The sequence below is a fragment of the Lissotriton helveticus genome, chromosome 3_1 (genome assembly GCF_964261635.1).
Source record: "Lissotriton helveticus chromosome 3_1, aLisHel1.1, whole genome shotgun sequence".
NCBI lineage: Eukaryota > Metazoa > Chordata > Amphibia > Caudata > Salamandridae > Lissotriton > Lissotriton helveticus.
In genome coordinates this window covers 2,019,473,821-2,019,496,857 of record NC_136061.1, presented here as the reverse complement: position 1 = coordinate 2,019,496,857, position 23,037 = coordinate 2,019,473,821, and the positions used below count along the sequence as shown (strand labels likewise).

The following is a 23,037-nucleotide window of genomic DNA, read 5'->3' as shown; positions in this document are numbered from 1 at the left end:
TCAGTCTGGATCCGGAAACTTTTGCGTAGCAGTACCCCTGCGCGTCGGTAGGCGTCGTCTGCAGGCGTCCCCTGCGGCTCCGCGTCGTCGGCGTCGTGCGCCGTGATGACGTCGCTGGAGTATATAGACGCCGCCTCCGCGCGCTGACGTCAGTTCTTCTTTTTTCCGCGCCAGTTAGCGCAGATCCGAAGAGCAGTACTCCGGTCTTTTGACCAAGTGTTTGTAAAACTTAATCTTTCTACGGTGCCGGTAGGATGCCTGGGTTTAAGAGTTGCGACGAGTGCGACCGCATGATGTCGGTCACCGACCACCATCGACTCTGCCTCCGGTGTCTGGGCGCGGACCACGACGTGGAGTCCTGCGTCGACTGTCGGGCCTTGACTGGAAAAGCTAGGCGGGAGCGGTCCCGCAAGCTTCTCGAGCTCCGAGTGTCGGCCCCGCGTCGAGAGCGGTCCCGGTCCGGTCGGAGGTCGAGGGAGCGGTCGAGGGAACGATCGCGGAGCCGCCATGGGCGCTCCGGGAGTCGCCACCATTCCTCCGGTTCGTCAGGTAAGCACAAGAAGTCGGGGCGTCGCCATCGCACCCCCGACTCCCCCCGACGCCCGCGTGATGCGGCCGGGGGCTCGGGTGGCCCCACCCCCGCGGCCCCGCGTGGGTCACCGACGCCGTCTACCCCATACCCGTCGGTCCCTGGGGAAGGCGCGTCGCGTGAGGAGATCGAGGCCTTCCTCATTGCTATGAGGGCGAGGTCTCCTCCGGCGGGGCCTACGGCGCCTGCGGGGCCGTCGGTCCCGTCTGGGGGCCCGAGCGGTTCGGGTGCTTCTGCCCCGACGCCGCCGGTGGCTCCGGCCCCGGCGCCGCTGGGTCCCTCAGGTTCGTCGCCGGCTGGTCTCCCGGCCTCTCCGGCGTCGGTTCCTTTGGGCCAACCCGTGGTACCGCCTCCGCGTGGTGCAGCGACTCCGCCGTCGGCTCCGGCCGGCGTCGGGTCCCCGGCACCGACGCCGCGCGGCGCCACCCCCATTCCCTCCCCGACTCCGGACACGGAGTCGGACCGGCGTCGGCCGACGCCGGATCCGACGCCGATGGGGCCCGTTGACCCCGATGTCTATATCGTCGACCCAGAATATGGGTATGATGAGGATGAGTATGGAGAGGGTTGGGAGGGGTCTGAGGACCCTTTATCCCGTGCCTGCCAGTATGATGTGGACTGGGTAGGTGATCTGGGTGATGCCAGTGGCCTGGACGAGTCGCCCAACCCTGGGTTTGTCTCCCCGTCCCCTGTGGCGTCTGAGGCAGGTGCTGCCTATTCGGTGGTCCTGATGAGGGCTGCCAAGGCCTTGCACCTTGAGCTCCCCGTCGCGAAGGTCAAACCGAACATTCTGACCGAAGTGTTTAAACCGCAGTCATGCCCCCAGGAGCCTCTGCTGCCGTTTAATGAGGCCCTGACGGATGTCCTTTTGGGCACCTGGTCCAGGCCCGCTTCCGGTGCACCGGTTGACCGGAATGTTGCAAGGCGTCACCGTCCATGCTCGGACGACCCTGCCTTTTTATCCACCCATCCCTCCCCGGAGAGTCTGGTGATCCAGGCCTCCACTTCGCAGTCCGCATTTCCGTCGGCTCCGCCCGATCGGGAATCAAAGCGGTATGACCAGTTTGGTAAAAAGGTCTTTTCCTCTTTGAGCGCTGGACTGCGGTCTTGTAATACCGCGTGCCTCTTGGGCCGCTACACCCACTCCCTGTGGGATACGGTCGAGGAGTGTTTGCCGCAATGCCCCCAGGAAGTGCGGGACAAGCTCACCCGGGCCTTGGTTGAAGGCCGGGATGCGGCGCGGTACTCGATCCGTTGTGGTCTGGACACGACCGACTCACTGGGACGGGCCATGTCCACGACGGTGGCGATTCGTCGCCATGCTTGGCTGAGATCTGCCAACTTTTCGCCAGACGTCCAAAATGCACTCATGGACATGCCATTTGATGGCAGTCGCCTGTTTGGTGACAAAGCGGACCACGCGCTGGAGCGCTTCAAGGACTCCAGGGTCACGGCCAAGTCCTTGGGTCTTTCGACCCAGCGCCAGCAGACGGGTTCGTTTCGCCCCTTTCGTGGCCAAGGGAGGGGCGGTCCCACACGTGCTGCCAGCCACGCGCCGCAGAACGCTCCCCAGCGCGGTGGCGGCCGTGGTTTCCGCCGTGGTGGCGGTAGAGGCCAGCGGCGTGGTCAGTCCACGCCTCCCTCCGCTGCTGCATCCAAGCCTTCCTAGTCCGAGCTTTCGGGCTCACGTGACGCCAGTGGGTGGCAGGGTTCGCCATCACCACTCCCGCTGGCGCGCGATAACATCGGACAGGTGGGTGCTGCAGCTCGTTCGAAGGGGCTATGCCCTCCCCTTCGAGTCCACTCCTCCAGCCATGCCACCGCAGAACCACCGTGTGTCGGGGGACCACTTGACACTTCTGCAGGAGGAAGTTACGGCCCTCTTGGCCAAGGGGGCCAATGAGCGCGTTCCTGGGCCAGAAGTAGGGTGTGGTTGCTACTCCCACTACTTTCTGGTGCCCAAGAAGGACAAGGGAGGCCTGCGTCCTATCTTGGACCTGCGGAACGTCAACGGCTTCCTCCGGAAGGAGAAGTTCAAGATGTTGACTTTGGCTCAGGTCTTGGCTGCTCTAGACCCACAAGACTGGATGGTAGCGTTGGACTTGCAGGATGCGTATTTTCACATCCCCGTCCTGCCGGCCCACCGGCGTTACCTGCGGTTCACGGTAGGCCACGAGCACTTTCAGTTTATCGTGCTCCCATTCGGCCTTACCAGCGCCCCACGGGTGTTCACGAAAGTGATGGCGGTGGTCGCAGCTCATCTGCGCCGGTTAGGGGTTTCAGTCTTCCCCTACCTCGACGACTGGTTGTTGAAGGCGGGCTCGCCCCAGACAGTCGTCCACCACCTTCAGATGACGGCAGACCTCCTGCACGAGCTGGGGTTTTCCATCAATGTGCCGAAATCACACCTGTGTCCCTCTCAAAAGCTCCTTTTCATCGGAGCGGTTCTCGACTCGGCGCAGTTTCGGGTTTATCCCCCGGAACGGCGGGTCCGGGATATTCAGGCTCTGATTCCCATCTTTCAGCCGTTATCCCGGGTTTCGGTCAGGTTGACGCTGCGGCTTCTGGGGCTGATGGCCTCCTGCATCCTACTGGTGCATCACGCCAGGTGGCGGATGCGGGCTCTGCAGTGGGACCTGAAGTTTCAGTGGGCCCAGCATCAGGGCAACCTATCCGACCATGTCCTGATCTCGGAGGGCACTGCGAGACAGTTGCAGTGGTGGCTTACGGACCGCGATTGGGTCAGAGGCAGATCCCTCTCCCTTCCCCAACCGGAGCACGTGGTTGTGACGGACGCGTCCCTCCAGGGCTGGGGTGGCCACTTGGGAGAGGCGGAGATCAGAGGCATCTGGTCTCCGGCGGAGTCCCGGCTCCATATCAACCTGTTGGAGCTGCGGGCGATTCGCCTGGCACTGAAGGCATTCCTCCCCTTTGTCAACGGGAGTGTAGTGCAGGTGTTCACGGACAACACCACCGCCATGTGGTACTGCAACAAACAGGGCGGTGTGGGGTCGTGGACCCTTTGCCAGGAGGCTCTGCGTCTCTGGCAATGGCTGGAACGTCAGGGCGTGACTCTGACGGTTCAACACCTGGCAGGTTCTCTGAACGCCAGGGCGGACGAACTCAGCCGTCGGTGCTCGGTGGATCACGAATGGCGTCTGAACTCGGACGTGGCGAGAGGCCTCTTTCAGCAATGGGGAGAGCCTTGGTTAGATCTGTTCGCCACAGAAGAGAACGCGCAATGTCATCAGTTCTGCGCGTTGGAGTTTCCAAGACGGCACTCGCTCGGCGACGCCTTTCGGCGCGAGTGGAGTTGCGGTCTGTTGTACGCCTTTCCGCCTATACCACTTCTGCCCAGAGTGCTGAAGAAGATCAGGCGCGACCGGGCCCAAGTTATCCTTGTGGCTCCGGACTGGGCTCGAAGATACTGGTATCCCGAGCTACTCAGCTTGACAGTCGGTCCCTCGATCCGCCTGCCCCTTCAGGAGGACCTTCTGTCGCAGCAGCAGGGGACGGTCCTCCACCCGAACCTGTCCAGTCTCCACCTCCATGCGTGGAGATTGAGCGGCGACAGTTGAGGCCATTTGACTTGCCTCCTGAAGTCTGTGATGTCATTCTGGCAGCCAGGCGTCCCTCCACAAAGTCGGTATACGCCTGCCGGTGGAACAGATTTGTGGCATGGTGCACAGCAAAGGCTGTGGATCCCCTTTCTGCCCCTCTGTCTGAAGTTCTCCTCTTCCTCCTTTCCCTTGCCCAGCAGGGCTCTGCTCTGGGCACTATCAAGGGCTATCTTTCTGCCCTTTCCGCCTTCTTGAGGCTCCCTGATCAGCCATCTTTGTTCAAGTCCCCTATTGTGTTAAGATTCTTGAAGGGCATCACGCACATGTATCCTCCAACTCCGTTCGTGATGCCTCAGTGGGACTTGAACCTGGTTCTGACTTTCCTGATGTGCGCTCCTTTTGAGCCCCTTCATTCCTGTCCTCTCCGTCTTCTCACTTTAAAGACGGCCTTCCTGGTAGCCATCACCTCTGCCAGGAGAGTGAGTGAGCTCCAGGCTCTTTCTATTCAACCTCCTTTCTTGTCTGTTCATCCTGATAAGGTGGTTCTTCGGACTAGACCTTCTTTCCTGCCCAAGGTAGTCTCTGCTTTTCACATTGGGCAGTCCATCACCTTGCCCTCCTTCTTCCCGCCTCCGCATCCTTCAAAGGATGAAGAGCGGCTCCATCGTCTGGACCCAAAACGTGCGCTTTCGTTTTACCTGGATCGCACACGCCAGTTCCGGGTGGATGACCAGCTGTTTGTTGGCTACGTGGGTGAGAAGAAGGGAAGGGCGGTACAGAAACGGACCATCTCTCGGTGGGTCGTCCTCTGCATCAAGGCATGCTACTCTTTGGCTCCGAAGGAGCCTCCTGTTGGGCTGAGGGCCCATTCCACTCGGGCCACGGCGGCTACTACCGCCCTGGGCCGGGGAGTCCCCTTGCAGGACATTTGCCAGGCGGCTACATGGGCCTCGCTGCACACCTTTGCGAGGCATTACTGCCTGGACAGTCAAGTCCGGAGGGACGGCTTCTTTGGCCGTTCGGTCCTCCAGGACTTTCTGGTGTAGGTTGTATTGGTTCGCAGACCCACCTCCGGGGTTGGTATTGCTGGGGTATCTATTCTAAGGTAAGGAATCTAATACTAACCTGTTTCTTTCAGATGAACAAGTTACTTACCTTCGGTAACGATATATCTGTAAGAAACAGTAGTTAGTATTAGATTCCTTACCGCCCCGCCCATCCTCCCCGTTCTGCGAACTGATACCTAGGGTTAAGGACATCCCTTTCAGGGCCCTAGTTTCAAATGGCACCAGTGTTGGTTCTCCCATGGCTCTGCGTGTTCTGGCGCGGAAAAGCTGTGTGCAAAGAACTGACGTCAGCGCGCGGAGGCGGCGTCTATATACTCCAGCGACGTCATCACGGCGCACGACGCCGACGACGCGGAGCCGCAGGGGACGCCTGCAGACGACGCCTACCGACGCGCAGGGGTACTGCTACGCAAAAGTTTCCGGATCCAGACTGACGCCTGGGGATATTCTAAGGTAAGGAATCTAATACTAACTACTGTTTCTTACAGATATATCGTTACCGAAGGTAAGTAACTTGTTCATATGTGCAGTTCGTAACAAAGTGCTAGAATGTAGAGCGGTAAACAATTAAGAAGTACTACACACAAAAGAGACTGATCGCCCAGGGTGAGGTTGAAAAAAATCTCAAAAGCAGATAGCTCTAAGGCACAAAAATCACGGGTAAGACCCTCAACATCATCAAGAACAAGCACCAATTAAAAGTAAGAGAACATCATCACTTGTCCAAATGACATCTGAACGAGAAAAAAACAGGCCCAAAACAGCAAAATTTGCAAAGTAAAACAAAACAAAGTACGAAATGTATAAGCTACAGATATAACACACGCCATGTTCAAAATTCAATACTCTTTGAGGAAATCAGATATATGAGGAAGAATGACAGATGGTAGTACATAGACGGCCATGGAAAGAAATGTTAAAGAAGTGTAGTTGTCAGGCGCAAAAAGTTAGGTGGCTGTTAAATCATATTTCTCATAGAACTTGAAAAATGCTTGCATGTGTTCCAAGGGGCTTCAAGAGATGTGCAGCCATCCCTTTTGGGTATGCCTTTTAATGGATCCTGTCTCTTTGACAAAAAGATTGACATTTTGAAGAAAGCCGAGCTTTGGCACATTCTCTAGGCCTCTTTTCTCCTGGAAGTCTGTTTTCCCACCAGTGTTCCTTTCTGAGGCTATTCAAAGGGATTGATATACAGGCAGCACTAGGCTACTCGCCCCTCACAGCATTCGCCCCAGTTCTTTCAGGGACAGGATCCTGAAGACACTGTGCAGGCGCACAAGTGTGCCATTATTCCCAGTCTCCCTGCCCTGCGACAACAGGCTTCAAGCAGCTTTCGCTTGCCCTTAGCGGTGTGCATCTATCCAGTGGGAGGTAGGATCCAACGCTTTCTCATAGGAGGACAATCCATCCAACAAATGGGTGCTTCCGCTAGTTCAGCAGAGCTGTGCCCTAATATTAATTTCCCACCCACCACAGCTACCTTGCACATCAGAGGGGCGCTAAGAAGCATTGGCTCTACTTTCCAAATGAGCCATCAAGAAGGTCCCGACCTCGGAAATTGGGACTGCCTGTTACTTCTTCTAGTTCCTTTCAGGATGAAGGCTTCCATCCTAGATCTTTGCCCTCTGAGTGCCTAACTGCATAAGAACAGATTCTAATTGCTTATGCTTGCTCAGTTTCTTTCTGACCTGAATTCAGGCGACTAAATGGTGGTCTTGGAGTGGCAGAAATGGCTATTTTTGTATACTCATCCTGCAGGTCAGGGTGACCCAATAGCATTTTTAATTTGCCATGTTCATAAAAGTAATCGCTTTTGTCATTTCCCATCTTCAAATGGTTATGAGTTAAAAGTTTTCCCCTGTCACGAAGACTGGCGGTGGACTCGCAACAGTTAATCAGGGTCCACCTCCGAATGACTCCAATTTTCTTGACAACATTGGGGTGCTTGATCAATGTGTCGAAGTCGCACCCGACTTCTTTGCAGTGACTTTTTCATAAGAGCTATATTGAATGCAGTTCAGTTTGGGGCTTTCCCTCCATTGCAGCAAATCCAGGGTGTTTGGTGTGAGGAAATGGGGTTTATTATATGGTGTAGTTTTGAGAACTCACCATGTAATACACTTACCAACCCCTTAAGACAAGTAGGTTTCATTTGTTAACCCCTCCAGTTTAAAGTGTGAAGTATTTAAACAGCACCAACATTATTGAAGAAATCAATGAGACACTCAAGAAATCCAACACCAATGTATCAATTTATAAAAATAGGCTGTGTTTTTAGACATCACAATGAAAATTATCCACCGGAGGGTTCTGGAGATATAGCAATTACAAGATATAGTAAATGCGCACTTTTTCACATAACTGCAAACAAGCAATGGCATTCTGAACAAATTTGATGGGCACTAATATCAGAGCAATCTACAAAAAAAAAACGAAACCAAGAAAAAACAAAAGTAGTAGTCCAGGTTTTCTTGGACAAAGGAGCTTTTGAGAGGGTGCAACGGGACCGGCTGCTACTCCCATTCATTTTTAGTTCCAAAGAAGGATTGAGATCTTTGTCTTATTTTAGATCTTTGGCGGAGTCCCGGCTCCATATCAACCTTTTGGAGCTGCGGGCAATCTGACTTGCATTGAAGGCATTCTTTCCCTCTGTCCGGGGAAGTGTGGTGCAGGTGTTCACGGACAACACCACCGACATGCGGTATTGCAACAAACAGGGCGGGGTGGGGTCGTGGACCCTATGTCAGGAGGCTCTGCGCCTCTGGACATGACTGGAACATCAAGGCATTACCTTGGTGGTTCAACACCTGGCAGGTTCTCTAAACGCCAGAGCAGACGAACTCAGCCTCAGTGCTTGATGAATCATGAATGGCATCTGAACTCGGACGTGGCGCATGGTCTCTTTCAGCAGTGAGGAGAGCCTTGGTTAGATCTATTTATCAGTTCTATGCGTTGGAATTTATAAGGCGGCACTTGCTCGGCGACGCTTTTTGTCATGAGTGGAGTTGCGGTCTGTTGTACGCCTTTCCGCCTATACCACTTCTGCCCAGAGTGCTGAAGAAGGTCAGGCACGACCAGGCCCAAGTCATCCTTGTGGCTACGGACTGGGCATGAAGATACTGGTATCCCGAGCTACTCAGCATGTCAGTCGATCCCCCGATTCGTCTGCCTCTTCAGGAGGACCTTCTGTTGCAGCAGCAGGGGATGGTCCTCCACCCGTACCTGTCCAGTCTCCAGTTACATGCGTGGAGATTGAGCGGCGGCAGTTGAGGCATTTGGCTTGCCTCCTGAAGTCTGTAATGTGATTCTGGCAGGCAGGCGTCCCTCCACAAAATCGGTGTACGCCTGCAGGTGGAACAGATTTGTGGCATGGTGCACAGCAAAGGCTGTGGATCCACTCTCTGCCCCCCTTTCTGAGGTTCTCCTCTTCCTTCTCTCTCTTGCCCAGCAGGGCTCTGCTATGGGCACTATCAAGGGCTACCTTTCTGCCATTTCCGCCTGATCAGCCATCTTTGTTCAAGTCCCCAATTGTATATAGGTTTTTGAAGGGCATCACACACATGTTCCCTCCTGTTCCATTCGTGATGCCCCAGTGGGACTTGAACCTTGTACTCACTTATCTGATGTGCGCTCCCTTCGAGCCACTTCATAACTGTCCTCTCCGTCTTCTTACCCTTAATACTGCTTTCCTGGTTGCCATCACCTCTGCCAGGAGGGTGAGTGAGCTCCAGGCTCTTTCTTCCAAACCACCTTTCCTTTCTGTCCATCCGGACAAGGTTGTGTTGCGGACATGACCCTCTTCCCTGCCCAAGGTAGTCACATCCTTACACATCGGGCAGTCCACCACCTTGCCCACCTTCTTTCCGCCTCCGCAGCCCTCGAAAGAGGAAGAGAGGCTCCACCGTCTGGACCCAAAACGTGTGCTCTCATACTATCTGGATCGCACACGCCAGTTCCGGGTGGATGGCCAACTCTTTGTTGGTTACGTGGGTGCTAAGAAGAGACGGGCGGTGCACAAACGGACCATCTCTCGGTGGACTGTGTTGTGCATTCAGGCATGCTACTCCTTGGCTAAAATGGAACCTCCTATTGGGCTGGGGGCCCATTCCACTCGGGCCACTGCGACTACTACTGCCCTGGGCCGGGAGTCCCCTTGCAGGACATTTGTCATGCAGCTACGTGGGCCTCGCTGCACACGTTTGCAAGACACTACTGCCTGGTCAGCCAAGTCCGGAGGGATGGCTTCTTTGGCCGTTCCGTCCTCCAGGACTTTCTGGTGTGATTATTGGTTCACAGACCCACCACCGGGGTTGGTATTGCTGGGGTATCTATTCTAAGGTAAGGAATCTATCACTAACGTGTCTCTTTCAGATGCACAAGTTACTACTTGTGTAACGATATATCTGTAAGAGACATTAGTTAGTGATAGATTCCTTACCGACCCACCTATCCTCCCCGTTCTGCGAACCGATATCTAGGGTTAAGGTCATCCCCTTTCAGGGCACTAGTTTCATGGCACCAGTGTTGGTTTTTATCATGGCTCTGCGTTTCTGGCGCGGAAAAGCTGTGTATAAGAACTGACGTCAGCACGCGGAGGTGGCGTCTAAGTACTCCGACGATGTCATCACGGCGCCCACGACTCCGCCGACAGACGCGGAGCCGCGGACGACGCCTACCGACGCGCATGGGTACTGCTACGCAAAACATTTCCGGATCCAGTCTGATGCCTGGGGATATTCTAAGGTAAGGAATCTATCACAAACTAATGTCTCTTACAGATATATCGTTACACAAGTAGTAACTTGTGCTTTAGCCTCTTAAATTTCTTTTCTAGCTTGCCTAAGTACATCCTGGGTACTTACAATACTTTGTGAATCTCCTCAGTGTTAAAATTTGAAAAATGCATTTTGCCTAATTATAAACGAGTACAAACCTTCTCACTCAAATATGTTCATAAAAACTTTAGTGTAACAAACTTATTCTTAAATGTAAATCCTTTTAAAGAACATAACTTAGACGATGTGAATTACATTCAAAATTATTTACTTTTCCCAGAAACTTATGGATCTTTGTGTCCAAGTTCACTGAATTTGATGCCAGAAAATTGCACAAACTCTACAAAATGGCCCATAAGAAACGATCCCAAGAAGAAGAGGTAAAAATCCACAACATTTTTAGCACTTACTAGACTCCTGAATTGTTCTGTTTAAACACTGCATTCTACTTGCACCTCAGCAGTGTAAGAACATTGTTTCTGGTCTGGGTGCTGCCAGAATTATTGCTTTGGCAGCAAGGAGTCATTGGGGAAACATGGGGTTAAAATAACTGCAACACATGTTTTTAAAAACAAGTCTTGTAAAATGTTATTTTCTCATGGCTTGACAGTGGTAACTATTCTCAAGGTTACCACCCTAATATTTTAGTGATGTTTGACAAATGCTTTCTTTAAAGGTACATCTTTTGGAACTACCACCAGATGCTGAAAATACAGTATAATTGTATTATTTGCCTTGAGGGAAATATTACATTGGTCCAGATGTATATTGTTGTTTAATCTGTCACGGTTTACACCATAGACTAAACAGAAAAAAGTAGCTATTTTAAAAAGCTGTATTACTAATTTGTGGATTTTAGGGTATTAAAATCATGTGGCACAGTCTACTAAATTAACCATGGTGGCACACTCCAATTCAGTTTGAAACCTAATTTAATTGCATGCAGAAAACTATTTTGTAGAATTATTATGCAAATACAAAATTGTGAATGTATCAGTATAAAAGATCTGTGTTTGATGCTTCTAACTGCAGATTCTTCAAGTTTTTAATATTCTCTAGGTGTCGGACCGGTTCCGGAAAATTGTCAGCAATAACCATGTGCGCTGGTAGGTGGCATTGTGTTTCTCCACACCGATGTCATTCTGCTCTGGAAGTGACATGTAGAGCTGTATATAATTGTCACCCATGTGCACCAATGTCAGTTCCTTTCTTTATGCGCCACCAGATGCGAATCCAGAACTATCCCTAGTACTTTTACAAGACTACTTTCTCAAACATTGCACCAGCGTGCAAGGGAAAAGGTCACCCCCTAAAACCGGATTTCAAACCTTCCAGGGACTGTCACAAGTAAATGTCTGTGACAGATCCCTCCACCAGACCGGATAGAGAGTCTGAGTGCCTTGAAACCATTGGCTGTGCTTCACTAGTCTGGCATTATGGTCTCTCAATGGCAGCTGCCTATTTTGTTGCTACACTTGTGCCTTTTGGGAATCCATTGCTCAGGTAGTTCCTTCTGTACTGACAGTTAACACCGCACACTGAAATAGGTCATCTAGGATTGCCGCAATGCAGTGAAATTAACAAATCCTTATCAGTTGGACAGTACTGATTGCCCTGGCCAGTCAATTTGCACAAGTGTTACATTCAGGAGGCATGCATGGATGAGGCCTACGGACTTCACCGGGAATATCCAGTCTTTTCTACTGGAGGTGCCCATATTTGGCTCTCACTTCTTTGGCAAGAAAGCAAACTCAGCCCTCAAACGCTTTAAAAAACGCAGGGCCATAGCACACTCCTTTGGCCCATCTGCTCCAATGCGTCAATATCAGCAGCAGTTTTGCCCCCTCCCTTGCCATTGTAGAGGTTTTCAGTACCAGTAGCACATACAACCAGCCTAGCAGACCATATAGACTGTGTCTGGCCGAGGCTGCGGTACCCACAGACAATGTGGAAAACTGGAATAGCAAGCCGCTTAATTCCCCACACCCTCAGCTGCTGCAAAACCTCTTATTTTGCCCCTCCCCCTGGCGCATACCCACCCTACTGGAGGCAGGATACGACATTTTCTCCCAATGTGTCAAACCCTCAGTTCAGACAACTGGATCCTGCACGGTATCCAGAGAGGTTATACCCCCAACGCACATCCCATCACCCGTACAGCGGTAGACAGAAATGTATATTTTGCAGCAGGAAGAGCAGGCGTTTGAGGCATAGAGAGGGTTCTGGCCTAGGAAGTAGGGATTGGGTGTTAGTCCCTCTATCTCCTAGTGCTAAAAAAAAGATGGAGGCCTTCATTCTATATTGGATCTTAACCCTCAACACCTTCCTGCGGAAGGACAAACTCAAGATACTCACTCTATCTCAGGTTCTGTTTGCCCTTGACACTGGAGACTGGAAGATAGCATTGCACCTGCAAGGCGCTTGTTTCCACTTCCATGTCCTACAGACCCACAGGCTCTGCTACTGTTCACAGTCCGGCAGGAGCACTTTCAGTCTGAAAGAGACACGTTAGTGATAGATTCCTTACCTTAGAATTACTCCCAGGCGTCAGACTGGATCTGGAAAGTTTTTGTCAGCAGTACCCCTGCGTGTCGGTAGGCATCGTCGTTCGGTCCGCGTACGTCGTTGGTGTCGTAGTCGCCGAGATGACATAGCTAGAGCTACTTAGACTCGCCCACGCGCGCTGACGTCAGTTCTTTATTTTTCCGTGACAGCAAGCGCAGATCTGGAGAGAGCGGTACCCCCAGTCATTTTTTGACTTAGTTTTTTGGGGACTTTTTGTCTCTGTTTTTTGAGTACTTACACTCCAAGTGCATGAGAATGCCCGGTTTTAAGTCTTGTGGGCCTGTCCCGCATGATGTCGGTGACGGATCTGCACTGTGAATGTCTCTACTGCCAGTGGTGCGACCACGACTCCGAGTCGTGCCCCCACTGCCGGGCCGTGGCAAAAACTTTGCGGGAGCGGTCCCGAAATTGGCTAGAGGCCCGGGAGTCGGCTCCACTCCATTCCAGGTCCCGGCCCCGCAGGAGGTCAAGGGACTGGCAGCTGAGCCATCACCACCATTCCAAGTCTTCGGACTCGGAGTCAGATAAGACGAAGCACAAGAAGTTGAAGAAGCGCTGTTGCTCTTCGCCGGTCGCTCGCCGCGGCTGAGGATGCGGATGTCGCGGCTCCGGCAGAGCCTCCCCAGTTGCCGGTGGCCTACCCGCCCTTCCCGGGTCCATCTGCGACTCCGGGCCAGCTGCAGGAGTTCCTGTCAGTCATGGCATGTGTCGTCGGACCGTCCGGCCCCGCCGGTGCGCCTTCGGGCCCCGCGGGCCCGACTAGGGGTCCTCGTTCTTCGACGTCATCGGCTCCAACCCGACGTCATCAATGACTTCGGTCTCGATGCCGAGAGACCCCTATGGATCCAGCTATGGATCCCCGTCAATGCTGGTTGGCCCGGTACAACCTCCATCGACGGCGCCGCCACTGGCATCGGCCACGTCCCCGGCCGACACCGTCCCTGGCTTCCTCCCTGACGTGGAGACGGTGCTGGAAGGGTGTCGACCGACGCCTATTCCGACTTTCTTTCCCTTTCTTCACCCATCTCCTTATGTTCCACTGGTTCGGCCAGCTGTGGAGGAAGGGGAGGACTGGGAGGGGTCTGAGGACCCTCTTGCAGCACAATGTGAGTTAGACCCGGACTGGGATGAGGATCTGGGGGATGCAGGTGACCAGGATTATACTCCTGAACCTGGCTCACTGTCTCCTTCTACTGTGGCTATGGAGGAGGGTGGTTCCTACTCTATGATGTTGCATAGGGCAGCCGAGGCTCTCCACCTCGAGCTTCCTACCATGGAGATCAGGACTAACCTCCTGACAGAGGAGCTTCGACCGGCGCCTTCTTCTACGGAGCCGCTGCTACCCTTTAATGATGCACTCTGACTTTCTTTTGGGAACCTGGTTCAGGCCCAACACAGGGGCTCCTATGGATAAGAACGTGGCCCGACGCCATCGCCTGGCTCCGGGCGACCCCGTTTTCCTCTCCCAACACCCTACCCCTCGGAGCTTGGTTGTCCAAGCCTCTGCGTGCCCCAGCGCATTCCCTTCCGCACCACCGGGCAGGAAATCCAAGAAACTGGAGCAGTTTGGGAAGAAGATTTTTTCTTCCACCAGTTCAAGACTGCGGCCTGTGAACAGTGCATGTCTCTTGGGCCATTCTGTGTGGGATACGGTTGCGCAAGTGCTACCTCAGTGTCCGGTGGAGGCTCGGACAGTACTCTCCCAAGCTATTGCTGAGGGGAGAGACGCAACTAAGTTCATGATCCGTTGTGGTTTTGACACTGCTGACTCGCCCGGCAGGGCGATATCCATGACAGTGGCGCTACGCCGCCAAGCCTGTCTAAGAAAGACTGGCTCTTCTGGGGATGTCCAGAGCACATTGATGGACATGCCCTTTGATGACACTCGCCTGTTTGGCGATAAGGCAGATTGAGCGGGCTAAAGCCAAGTCCTTAGGCCTTTTGGCCACACACACTCCTTCCACTTTCGTCGTCAAGGAAGGGGCGCCCAAGCACATTTGTTTCAGAGCCACAGGCCTGCGCAGCAACAGTCTCAGTGCAGCTGCGGACGTGGGACCCGCAGAGGTGGGCCACAGGGCCAGCGTGCGTCTCAGTCCCCCCCCTGCTGCCACTGCCTCCAAACCTTCCTAGTCTGGGTTTTCTGGCCCACCAGGCGCCAGTAGGTGGCAGGATTCGCCATCACCTCCACCACTGGCACACTATCACATCAGACAGGTGGGTTCTGCAAATTGTCTGAAGGGGTTACTCCCTCCCCTTTGAGACAACCCCCTCAGCCATGCCACCACAGTATCACTGTATGTCGGGGATCACTTGGCACTTCTCCAGCAGGAAGTTACAGCCCTCTTGGCCAAGGGGGCCATCAAGCACGTTCCGATGCCAGAAGTAGGTCGTGGTTGTTACTCCCATTACTTCTTGTTTTCAAAGAAGAACAAATGCCTGCGTCCCATCTTAGAAATTCGGAACATCAATCGCTTCCTCCGGAACGAGAAGTTCAAGACGTCACACTTGCTCAGGTCTTGTCTGCCCTCGACCCGCAAGACTGGATGGTAGCGTTGGACCTGCAGGACACGTATTTTCATATCCCCGTCCTGCCGGCCCACCGGCGTTACCTGCGAATCACGGTAGGGCAGGAGCATTTTCAGTTCACCGTGCTCCCCTTTGGCCTTATCAACGCCCCTCGGGTGTTCACCAAAGTGATGGCGGTTGTAGGAGAGTGGGGTCTGCAATCCTATGGTCACCCCAGATTTTAGCTTTTTGCTTCACTGGTTTACGACTTTCCCTGGCTGTGGGCCTGCTGATCAGACCCACAGCCTAGCTGTTCTCTCTCTAAAATTGACAACCATGTACCTTAGGCGCATTTACCAATTGGTACTGGGCCACCTTATCAGTCTCTGCACAGTATACCTTAGGTATCCAGGGCATAGGTGTACCCAGGGCCTACCAGGGGGTTAAGCATGTATTATGCCACCCCTGGCTGGCCACCTAAAATAGACACAACTGGCTGCACGACAGCTGGGGCAAGGTGGTGTAATCACCCTTTGCTGTAGATATAGTATACCTATATCTAAACCTAAAATGGACACATATATTCCTATCAGTCACTCCTATGGAAGGCCTTATCAATCCTGAAGGCAGAGTGCTTGGAATTATGTGAGATGGTGCTCTGGCATGAGCTGAGCCCGTTTGCAGCTTGCGGAACCAAGTCCTTATAGCTTTTCCATGATAACGCTATACCATATACTCTTAAATGCATTATAATCCTCGCGGTTAAATGCTAACTCTGGTATAACATGTCGAGTAAGGTGTCATACGAATTGGAATACTACCCCCTCGCCAATTCTGGCGACGGGGTTAGCATTCCACCCTTCTAGAGGGACACAACATGTATGTAACTGAGAACCCCGGTTAAAGTTAACTCGAGCCTTGGCATCACAAAATGGATGCCACCACCACAGACACAAGTCTGACCTCCTGCTGCTGGGAGTCCTTCCAGCGAGGGAGGCTTGGACAAAGGGTTTCCTGCCTTGGGAGGTGCTAGCACCACCCCAGACAGGATTTTGTGTATTGGGTAGGATAGGCCTGAAAGGAATGAGACATGCCCGGGGCACACACGTGTCCTGTGCATACACCTGTTCAAACCAGTTGCTGGGGCATCCCTGCCCCAGCTCTGGCGGGAAACCGGACAAAGGATAGAGGGTGTAGCCACCCCCCTTCCTGGTCCCACCCAGGGGAGGGACCTATTCAGTAGTGCAGCCCCCTTTAGCAGGATAAAGGTAGGAGCTGGTCCCATTCCAGATTAGATTAATCCTGAACTACTCTACAAGAAGAAACTCTGGACTTCGAAGTTCTGCTTCACAGAAGACTGAAGAAATCTCCCTTGTGGGCAAGGAGTGTCCACCCTGCACAAGCAGGCACCATCAAGCGTCCAGCGGCTTCACTTTGTCGTCTTCCCTCGAGGATCCAGACTTCAGAGCCCGACAAGACCCGGATTCCAAGACCTCTCCGACCTCAACTCACATCTACAGCGAAGCTGAGACCCGTGGGTGCGACGAGACACGTGGGACCGGCCATCTTGGAAGAAACTGCACTTCGCTTCCAGCACGACTCCGGAGATAAACTCGACCAAGTGCTTTGGGGACTGAGAAGCCCCATCCCCCGAGCAGCCCCTGCACCGAAGATCAGCCCTCCAGCATTCACGAGATCTGCGTGGGGCCCTTCTGCTTGTTTGCTGCTCGACGCGTTGTCTGGTCACTTGCCGGCTGGCTAGTGGCCTCCTAGACGACAAACCTTTGAATCTTTGCTGCTGGTCTGGTTGCTCCAGACTGGCCCTTGCTCCCTTCCAAAAGAGGGGCACCCCGGACTCTCCTAGTCCGCACCAGACGCTTTCTTCACTCACCGCGTGGGTTGCCTTTGCCAAGGCCTGTTTACGCCGATTCCGGATCCAACACCGCCGACAGCGAGAGCCTGCGTGGGACAGCTCGTGTCTCCATCCTGGTCGCCGAATACACCTCCTGGTCCACGTGGCTGCAGAGTCTAAGCGTCCACTCTTCACCTGATCGCGACGACGACATCTGGTTCCTTCCTGGTTCCACACCGGTCACTGGCTAGTGAATTTGAACATTGTTCCCTCTGCTTTCAGGTCCTCTTCTTCACCGATCCACCCTTGGATCGCACCGGACATCTTCCTCCTGGTCGCCTGCAGCATCTTTTCTTTCAGGCTCCATTGACTTCAACGCGAGAACCCGACACACTTTGGCACCTATGCACCCGCGGCCCGTGGGTGAGGTAACGAGAGCATTTTGGTGCTCAAGGGTAGTTTAACTGTCCTAGTGTCCAGTTCCACAGTCGTTTTAGTCCTACTTAGTCAGGATTGTCCGTACTCACCTTTAACTTGAACTGTACTGTCCATAGACGTTGTTACGCATCTCGCGTGTAAAGTCCACATTTGTAAAGCGCACAATCACCCGTAAGGGTCTCTAGGCGCTGGGGGCCGTCGGGAAGATTAAGCGAGCTATTGCCCAGAGTCACATGGTGCTGGGCTAACCTGCCGCCGGAGCCGGGGATCGAACCGTGGTCCCCAGATTCCATCGTCAGTCGCCCTGGCCGCGGCGCCACACCTCTCCCCCAGTTCACACTCTGCACACGCGTTCCGTGGGCCTCCTATTACTTACCTAGAGTTAGAGTAGCGTGGTCCCATCGATCCTACAGCCTCTGGACAACTCCATTCCTTCGATCGACTCTCACATTCCACTTACTTAGTATATGGTTTGTCGTGCCCCTAGGGCACCATTGTGATTTTGTGCAACTTAGCGTATTTTTCCTAAGAGATTGTCATGTGCTTAGCCCTCTGACCTCATAAAGAGTTCAGAGGTGTTGTTATTAATAAATATACTGTTTATTTTCATAACAACCTGTGTGGTGTCCTTTCATCTGGTATTCAAGGGGTTATATTGTGGTAAAACAGCTGGCTTCACATGCCAAAAGAGTTTTGCCTAAAACTGCTTTGTCCATGCTACCATTAGGATAGCTGGTCTATAAGGTTGACTTACAACCAATCACCATAAGGGTTGTTTGGACTGATACAAGGTGATCACTAGAACCAGTGAGCATTATATATCAGGCCAACTTCTCACAGCGGTGGTTGCAGCTCATCTGCACAGATCAGGGGTTTCAGTAGTCCCCTATCTTGACGACTGGTTGTTGAAGGCAGGCTCGCCCCAAACAGTCATCTCCCACCTCCAGACTACGGCCGATCTCCTGCATTTGCTGGGGTTCTCCATCAATGTGCCGAAATCACACCTGATTCCCTCTCAGAAGCTCCTCTTCATCGGAGCGGTTCTGGACAGGGTGCAGTTTTCGGGTTTATCCTCCCAAACAGCGAGTCAGGGACATTTGGGCTATGATTCTGATCTTTTAGCCCTTGTCCTGGGTTTCGGTCAGGTCGACCTTGTGGCTGCTGGGCCTCATGGCCTCCTGCATCCTGCTAACCAACCATGCCAGATGGCATATGCAGGCTCTGCAGTGGGACCTGAAGTTCCAGTGGGCGCAGCTTCAGGGGAACCTATCCGACTACATCGAGATGCCTCTCCTGGGATGGGGTTGGCACATCTGAAAGGCGGAGATCAGAGACCTCTGGTCTCCGGCGGAGTCCCGGCTCCATATCAACCTTCTCGAGCTTCGGGCGAGCCTTCTTGCACTGAAAGCATTCCTTCCCTCTGTCAAGGGGAGGGTGGTGCAGGTGTTCACAGACACCACCATGTGGTATTGCAGGAAACAAGGCGGGGTGGGGTCGTGGACCCTGTGTCAAGAGGCTCTGGGCCGCTGGAACGTCAAGGCATTTCCTTGACGGTTCAACACCCGGCATGTTCCTTGAACGCCAGGGCGGACGAACTCAGCCGCCGGTGCCTGGTATATCACAAATGGCGCCTTCACTCGTAGGATGCGCAAGGTCTCTTTCGACAGTGGGGAGAGCCTTGGTTAGATCTATTCGCCACCGAAGAGAACGCGCAATATCAGCTGTTCTGTGTGTTGGAATTTCCAAGGCGGCACTCGCTCTGCTGCACTTTTCCGCGCGAGTGAAGCTGCGGTCTGTTGTACGCCTTTCCGCCTATACCACTTCTGCCCAGAGTGCTGAAGAAGATCAGGCGAGACCGGGCCCAAGTCATCCTTGTGGCTCCGGACTGGGCACGAAGCTACTGGTAGCCTGAGCTACTCAACATGTCAGTCGATCCCCCGATTTGTCTGCCTCTTCAGGAGGACCTTCTGTCGCAGCAGCAGGGGACGGTCCTCCACCCGAACCCGTCCAGCCTCCACCTACATGCGTGGATATTGAGCGGCGGCAGTTGAGGCCATTTGACTTGCCTCCTGAAGTTTGCGATGTGATTCTGGCAGCCAGGTGTCCCTCCACAAAAACGGTATACGCCTGCAGGTGGAACACATTTGTGGCATGGTGCACAGCAAAGGCTGTGGATCCACCCTCTGCCCCCTTGCAGAGGTTCTCCTCTTCTTTCTCTTGCCCAGCAGTGGTCTGCTCTGGGCACTCTCAAGGGCTACCTCTCGGCCATTTCACCCTTCTTAAGACTTCCGGATCAGCCTTCTCTTTTCAAGTCCTCTGTTGTAAATAGATTCTTGAAAGGCATCACGGACATGTTCCCTCATGTTCCCTTTGAGGTGCCTCGGTGGGACTTGAATCTTACTGTAGCATATCTGATGTGCGCTCCTTTTGAGCCACTTCATAACTGTCCTCTTCGTCTTCTGACTCTTAAGACTGCATTCCTGGTTGCCATCACCTCTGCCAGGAGAGTGAGTGAGCTCCAGGCTCTATCTTCTAAACCTTCTTTCCTCTCTGTCCATCCGGACAAGGTTGTTCTAAGGACTCGTCCGTCTTTGCTGCCCAAGGTGGTCACAGCCTTTCATATCGGGCTGTCCATCACCTTGTCCACCTTCTAACCGCCTCCGCATCTTTCGAAAGAGGAAGAGAGGCTCCACCGTATGGACCCCAAACATGCGCTCTCATTCTATCTGGACCGCACACGCCAGTTCCGGGGGGACGACCAGCTCTTTGTTGGTTACGTGGGCACAAAGAAGGGACGGGTGGTGCACAAGCGGACCATCTCTCGGTGGGTCGTCTTGTGCATCATGGTTTGCTATTCCTTGGCAAGAAAGGAGCCTCCTGTCGGGCTATGCACCAATTCCACTCGGGCCAACGCGGCTACTACTACCTTGGGTCGGGGAGTCCCCTTGCAGGACATCTGCCAGGCAGCTATGTGGGCCTCGCTGCACACGTTTGCTAGATACTACTGCCTGGACAGCCAAGTCCGGAGAGATGACTTTTTCAGCCGTTCTATTCTCCAGGACTTTCTGGTGTGATCTTGGTTCGCAGACCCACCACCGGGGTTGGTATTGCTGTGGTATCTATTCTAAGGTAAGGAAACTAACACTAACCTGTTTCTTTCAGATGCACAAGTTACTTACCTTCTGTAACGATATATCAGTAAGAAAGAGTAGTTAGTGTTAGATTCCTTACCGCCCCACCTCTCCTCCCCGTTCTGCGAGCCGATATGTAGGGTTAAGGACATCCCTTTCAGGGCACTAGTTTCATGGCACCAGTGTCTGTTACTATCATGCCTCGCGTTCCTGTCGTGTAAAGCTATGTACAGAACTGACGTCCGCGCGCGAGGGCTGCGTCTAAGTACTCCGACGTCATCCAGGCGATCACGGTGACGGACGCGGAGCCGCATACGACACCTAGCCACGTGCAGGGGTACTGCTGCCGAAAATTTTCCGGTCCAGTCTGACGCCTGGGGATATTCTAAGGCAGTGGTTCCCAAACTTTTGACTCCTGAGTCATCACTGGAAACCGGGGACCCCCAAGCAAATTTCAAATATTAAAACAGTAATTCGAAAAAAATACACGTGTGCACACAAAATAAATACTCAAAGTACTAAGGATTTTGGGGCCAGATGTACGACCATTTCATTTAGCGCCTTGCAATTGGCGACACATTGCGAGTGGCAAATTACGAGTCGCTAAATGAAATGTACAACAGTGTGTTTAACACTGTTTGGGATTCCCAATGGGGTCGCATATTGCGAGGTCCATTAATATTAATGAGCCTCTAGCAATTTGCGAGCCCATTGGGAATTCCAGCCCTCCCAGGTATGGTGGCCTGCTAGGCTCTGCAGGCCACCATGTCTGGGACTGCTTTTAAATAAAGCTGTTAAAAAAAAATGCAGCCCGTTTACCATGCATTTAAAAAAGAAAATGAAACGTTTTCGTTTCATTTTGTAAGGGCAGGCAGAGGTCCATGGGACCACTGCCTGCCCTTAAAAAATAATGTTGCATGCATTTGCAAAGGGGAAGGGGTCCGCTGGGGACCCCTTCCCATTTGCGAATGCATTACCATCTACTTGAAGTAGGTGGTAATTGCGAGTGTTTTGAGACCGCAAAACATTTGTACCTGGTTTTGAGACTCGCTATTTGGAAGGGAATGCCCCTTCCAAATAGCAAGTTGCAAAACCTATTTAGCGAGTCGCGAACAAATTGCGACTCGCGAAATAGGCAATGTACATGGCCCAATAGGTTTTTGCATGTGCAAACGGGTTCACAAAACCATTCGCGCATATAAAAACGGATCGTATATCTGGCCCTTAGTATTTTACATTGAAGAAATAGCCCCTCTGTCACATGTATTTCATTTGTTTTATAGCATCTCTAATACCATTGTAGGATGTCAGAGCACTTTACATCACTCACATATAGAGACATTGAACCATACATGTAAATCAGTGTGTATATAAAATGTTTAAAGAGTGCTTGGTCTGAAAAACTCAGGATTCAGAACATAACACAGTGGCTAGCACTAACTTTAACATTAAAAATGTATTTCCACCCAAATAAATCTTTTTAGCAGCATCAGGATAATGAATAACTGGGAAAAAACATAGGTTACTAACTGGTACCATGCAGTTTGCAAGCAGCTCTTTGACAGTTTATAGGTCCCTCTGCTACATTACGATTGTCACTTATGAAGTGCATAGTAATGAAAGAATCTCTGTGACAAAAGCAGTAACCATGAACCCATGCACATAAAATACTGCTTTTTAAAATGCTTGTTACACGTTCTTTGCAGTAGGCACATTAACCCTCTGTGCTACATTAGTTAGGCAAAGCTGCCACTGAACAAAACTCTCCTCACGCTCCAGCAGGTACATTAATCACTGGCATTAGCTTGACACTTTTACTGTTGCTGGGAAGCTGCTAATTATACAAGAAACTTTTCTGTGCTTTTTCAAACTGTTGCCTACGGACCCCCTGGGAATGTGTCACGGACCCCTGGGGGTCCGCGGACCCCAGTTTGGGAACCACTGTTCTAAGGTAAGGAATCTAACACTAACTACTGTTTTTACAGATATATCGTTACCGAAGGTAAGTAACTTGTGCTTTTTGTCATGAGTGGAGCTGCGCCTTTTGTACGCCTTCCCACCTATACCACTTCTATCCAGAGTCCTGAAGAAGATCAGGCGCCACTGGGCCCAATTCATTCTTGGTGCCCCGGACTGGGCTCAAAGAGTTTGGTATCCTGAGCTGCTCAGTATGGGCATGGATTTCCCGATCCGACTGCCTCTTCAGGAGGATCTTCTGTCGCAGCAACAGGGCACGGTTCTCCACCCGAACCTATTCAGCCTCCACCTCCATGCGTGGAGATTGAGCGGCGACAGTTGATTCCGTTTGACTTTCCTCCTGAAGTCAGTGATGTCATTCTGGCAAGCAGGCGTCCCTCCAGTAAATCGGTATACGCCTGCAGATGGAACAAATTTGTGGCGTGGTGCGCAGCAAAGGCTGTGGATCCCTTTTCTGTCCCTCTTTCAGAGGTCCTTTTGTTCCTGCTTTCTCTGGCCTGGCAGGGCTCTGCTCTGGGCACTATTAAGGGCTACCTTTCTGCGATTTTGGCTTTTCTCAGGCCCCCTGATCAGCCCTC

The 23,037-nt window shown here is 52.5% G+C and overlaps 1 protein-coding gene across 2 annotated transcripts in view; it reads left to right on the top strand.

The window, feature by feature from the left end:
* Positions 1–23,037, top strand: part of CHD2 (chromodomain helicase DNA binding protein 2) — a 2,197,496-nt gene that overhangs the window by 2,013,085 nt on the left and 161,374 nt on the right. For both annotated transcript variants that reach the window (XM_078683153.1, XM_078683151.1), the window contains one exon: positions 10,272–10,371. In XM_078683153.1, coding sequence (XP_078539279.1) covers positions 10,272–10,371 — 100 coding nt within the window. The remainder of the gene's footprint in view (positions 1–10,271; positions 10,372–23,037) is intronic.